We start from the raw sequence: 4,846 nt of genomic DNA on the forward strand, positions 1-4,846 counted from the left end.
TACACAATTCAAGGTGACAAGAAAATGTCAGTAAAAAATACAAAATTGGGCCCTCTGTTGTAATACGACATTCAGACATAAAAAAACCCATCAGACTTTATAAGTAATCTCAAAAAGGTCCAAAGTCGCCGTTTCCTCTTGAAATGAAACCTATTAGCACATGGGGAAAAGCAGCCCTTGTATCTCTTTCTCTCATAATTTGGATTGAATTTTCGGCGCTAGGACTCGACCTATCAATGCTGATTTTGGTTTGTTCAAAGGCATACCACTGCACTGTGAAGTACAAAAGGAGTGTAAGGTTCTGTAAATCTATGAGCAAGGGGCCTAATGGGGGTGCAGTTCTTGGCACTGCAAAAAAAAATAGAAGAGAGGAGGGAAACAGGAGGACAGGGAGGAGAGAGAGCCAGGAAACAATACACACTTCCTCAGACAGGATACAGAGCTCCTCTAAGAGGCATCCTGAAATCAAACGCCTCAAAGGCATAACTGTGTCTTCCACACAAACATGCTCAGTTGCCTTCAATACAATATTGCATTTTACAGTGGGAAATTATTTAGACAGAGGGGACACGTGAATTACGTGAACACAATGGTGTATAGAAAGCTCAGGGGAAACGCAGCCATCGACAAACTGTAGAGGCCATTGATGCAGATTTTGAATCCCAAAAATGGTCTCAAATCACTCACACATAAAACCTCCGGGCATTCTGATAACACACACCAACACAACCATGCCTTTGCTAATGTTCGTGCTTGTCGTTTTTCTCTGTGTCCTGCAATAACTAAGCCAAGACACTGTTTACAGAGAGAAAATGGAGGCTGAGATAATAATAATAATAATAATAATAATAATAACTACAATTTCAGGAAATGGAGTAATCCATGAAAACATTTAAGAACACCAACTGGCCTTAATTGAAAAGTTACAATATTGAAGTAAACAAAATATATTTACGTGTGTCTAAGTCTCTGCTGAGGTTTGTTGTGCCCGAATTCAGTTCAGAAACAATTTAAATTAGAAAGTCATGGGAAACAAGGAAAGGCATAGTCACTTATACGGGTAGATTATAAAAAACAGAATGTTGGGAGCCGAAGCTGAAATATTGCAAAAGTTCGACTCTTTTTATAAATGGTAGGACACTGAAATTTCAGCTCATAAGTTTGTGTCATCAACACCTGACTTCTGTTGTGTCCTGCTCTCTGGCTTGCTAAATTGTTGCGCAAAAAAAACTGCAGCTTGTAGAAAACAAGCATTTCATTATGAGAATATGTGTAAACTTACTTTTTTGTATATGACAAATAAACTTGAAACTTGAAAACCCTGACGCAAATACAGTGGCTTAAACTAGAAATTGAGATCACACAACACCAGTCTTGATCTCCCCATGGCGGCTCCCAGTTCTTCACAGATCTGAGGTTAAAGTACACCTTTTAATATACAAGGGACTTCGGGCCTTACACCATCCTATCTAATTGACCTCACTGATTCACAATGACTCCTTTGTAATCAACTCTCGCTTGCTATTACACGGTTAAACTTTCATACGGCTTTAGTTGCGGGAAATGTTCACAGTGTAGTGCCAGCCTTAGGGAATCTAGTTCTGATGAAGTCTTAAAATCAAAGCTTAAAGCGTATTTATCTTCAGTATCATAAAACCAACCATAATACTGGCCTTTAGTGTGTGTGTGTGTGTGTGTGTGTGTGTGTGTGTGTGTGTGTGTGTGTGTGTGTGTGTGTGTGTGTGTGTGTGTGTGTGTGTGTGTAATGATTGTCTATTATTCTTTTTCATTCAATTGTTTAATTTATATTTGATTGATTGATTGATTTGCTATCACTCTTTTCTTTGCATTTTCTCTCACCATATTATATTTGATTCGACTTGTTTATGTCTTATTTGTTTCCTTCTTTCTTTTTCTTTTAACTATTTCTTGGTGTTTTGTTGCTTAAGGGCTTTGAGACGTCTGTAAAAAAGTGCACTTTGAATAAACCTGACTGGTTTATTAATTGATTGATTGATCAAAAGAGTGAGGTAATTTGTGATCGCATAAAGCACATACCAACAGACACAAGTAATGAAAAGCGCTATACCACATTTCCATGTCCAGATCGGAAAACAGAGGGAATATGCCCAGATTTAATCTGAATTAGTAAAGGTCTCATTAGCTGAAATGTACCGGCTATAGTTCATGCATTTATCCGTGCACCACGAGTCCATGCATTTTCGTTAAAGCAATCAGGTGCTGCCATCTGTTGTCTAATTATTCTAAAAGCAAAGTGTACATTTTTTTTAATTTCACCTTAAGCTGTGTTCGTTTACTTTGTGTTATGCGCAGCACATAAATAGCGATCAAACGATTCGTTTAATAATTTTGTTTTAACCAGCTGTCCAGCTGATCGTTATTTCCTTGTCACCGCGTCTGATGTGGAACTGTCGTCGGGTTCTCTGAGACGGGGACTTTTTTGATGTTGCACAATACAATGTGGGCGAGTGTCGAGTGGGAAGATGCGTTTGAGTCCAACTCGTGTGATCGATATCCTATGGTTTTTGTTGTGTTTATGTTTTTTTCTGGCTTTTTTAGTGCACAGATTCTCACGTATTTTGCCGGCAATACTAAAGAACTCCCCAGTCCAGCTTTTGTTCCAGGATCTTATTCGATACGGCAAAACTAAGCAGCGGTTAAAACGAGACAACTGGCTGCGCATCTTTGATATCCCAAAAAGGTGGCTGTCCGTAAACGGATTATTTTGCAAACCTAAGATGTTGGCCCGGTGAACAGACGCAAATAAACTCGATCGTTTTATCGTATCGCTATTTATTGCCATTGATAACCATTAAATGCTCTATTCCCAATACGAAATAACCTATTGGATTGATCTGTTGCTGTGAGTGATCTGTTGCTGTGACTGTGTACACATTATTTCCTCCATTTAGATGGTTCTGGCACTTTTATGCAGTCTCCCTTGTTTGGAATGGCCTTCTGTTGGCCCTGTCCCTTAATTTGATATTAAGGGACGAGCCATATCCATTATGGTTAACTGTGATGTCGGGATATTTAACAGGCATACCAGCGGTTGATAGTCAAAGTATGTGAAATCCAGCGCTCCACATTGGTCTCAGAATATACTACGTTATGAGTCCTTTAATTGTTATCTTCTCATACACCTTTAGAAAAGTAATGCCATGTCTTTAAGCTCCAAAGGTGTCTACTTTACTGGTGCTGCTGCTGCTGTGGATCCATTCTCTCAGGAGACTGTTGGAGTGCCTGCTTGTCAGTGTGTTTTCTGAGGGGCCCATTCATATGGTGCAATACATATTTGGCTTGGCCTATTATATCATACTGGGGGTAACAGTCCTCTGTGCAGACCATCTGAGGACTGTTGAAGGTAAAACTGAATTACTATTCTGCAAATCTTTTATGTGGTAATGGTTCTGTGTGGTGTTAATGTTTTTACTGCTTGTTTTCTTTTCTTTTCTTTCAGAGACAAGCACTCTCCTCTCCCAGCTAGGCTGGCTACACGTTGCTGGGACCGCACTCTTTATTTGGGCCTCACTGCTTCAACACCGCTCCTTGGTGCTGCTAGCTAAGCTTCGTACCGGAAGTTCAGGTAAGCTCATACACTTGTCTGAGATCAAACATATACTTACCTATTGCATCAGTAGTAGCATTAACATCTCTGTCCAATAATCCTGTGTCCTGAATCTGCAATGTTTTCTATCAGTCGTTGTTTTTGTCTTACAGGAACAGTGGAGACACTGGCTCACAGAATACCGAATGGAGGGTGGTTTGAGCTGGTGTCATGTCCCCATTACTTTGCAGAGCTGCTTGTCTATGTTTCACTGAGTTTGGTTTTTGGAGGCCTCTCTCTTACTTGTTGGCTTGTTGTCCTTTATGTTCTCTTTAACCAGGCACTTGCAGCACAACTTTGCCATGAGTTTTATCTTAGCAAATTTGAATTTTATCCAAGGCATCGCAAAGCATTTATACCGTTTGTATTATGACTTGCCAGCGGTGCCATCAGTGTCTCCCTTTGTGCAATTCTTTACTGGGAATGAAAAAATGGTAACTGAATGTTAGAGAAGCTGGCTTGAGACAAATAGGTCACAGGTTTGGAACCACAGAAAATGTTAGCAGGGGAAGTGAGCAACATTAAGGTACAATCTCAAGAAATTTCGAATAAATACAGTGTAATGTTTATCTATGTATTCAACAAATGTAATGTCTATATGCATTCATTAGGCAATGGAAAGAAGAACTGGAGTTGGTCCCCGGGTGCTACAGCTGCCACTGCTCCTATACAATAGGATGGGTTAATTGCAGAGAACACATTTCGTTGTAACCTGTACAGTCAGTCAGTCAGTCAATCAATCACTCAAGCAATCAAGTCGCACAATGACAAAACAAAGTGGTTCTCCTTTTTTCTTTATTTATTAAAAAGTAACTTCTCATTTTTAGTCTGTGTCTGCCTACTTACATTTGAAAAAGGAGGGGTAGATGAACAGAACGATGTTAACACCACGGCACCACGCTTGAAGTTCTCTCGAGGGGAGGGGGGGTTGCTAAAAATGCCAATGTTTTAAGCTTAAAAAATGTCGAGACGTTAATTATCCAGATCAATAACTATCAATTATCTGAGGCTTTACTGTTAATAAAGAAAAAAATAATTAAAAAACAGAACTTGGAAATCACCACAAACCCCTCCCTTACGGTTTGTGTTGGATTTTACCTAAATGCAATGCATTCATTTTATTGCAGGGCTTCGCCAATGAAGTCATCGCTATATCTGGAAAAAAACGCGTTAATGCTTGATAATTGATATCCTGTACTCATATGAACTCTAACCTCA

At 39.5% G+C, this 4,846-nt stretch overlaps 1 protein-coding gene across 1 annotated transcript; it reads left to right on the forward strand.

Moving 5' to 3' along the window:
• Window positions 1-2,492: 2,492 nt before the first annotated feature.
• srd5a3 (steroid 5 alpha-reductase 3) lies at window positions 2,493-4,448 on the forward strand. Its single transcript, XM_056277819.1, has 5 exons — window positions 2,493-2,722; window positions 2,934-3,085; window positions 3,194-3,385; window positions 3,482-3,607; window positions 3,742-4,448. Exons 1-5 carry the CDS (start codon window positions 2,505-2,507, stop codon window positions 3,999-4,001), a joined length of 948 nt encoding a protein of 315 aa, XP_056133794.1. The 5' UTR covers window positions 2,493-2,504; the 3' UTR covers window positions 4,002-4,448.
• The last annotated feature ends 398 nt before the right edge of the window (window positions 4,449-4,846 follow it).

This window comes from Lampris incognitus, chromosome 3, assembly GCF_029633865.1.
Source record: "Lampris incognitus isolate fLamInc1 chromosome 3, fLamInc1.hap2, whole genome shotgun sequence".
NCBI lineage: Eukaryota > Metazoa > Chordata > Actinopteri > Lampriformes > Lampridae > Lampris > Lampris incognitus.

What these genes read in the sequence shown, in the direction of transcription:
- srd5a3 (XM_056277819.1), top strand. Translation starts at nt 2,505, where the DNA reads ATGCGTTTGAGTCCAACTCGTGTGATCGATATCCTATGGTTTTTGTTG. An exon ending in ACCAGCGGTTGATAGTCAAA is followed by an intron (nt 3,086 to 3,193) that starts GTATGTGAAATC and finishes CATGTCTTTAAG; the next exon opens with CTCCAAAGGTGTCTACTTTA. An exon ending in CCATCTGAGGACTGTTGAAG is followed by an intron (nt 3,386 to 3,481) that starts GTAAAACTGAAT and finishes CTTTTCTTTCAG; the next exon opens with AGACAAGCACTCTCCTCTCC.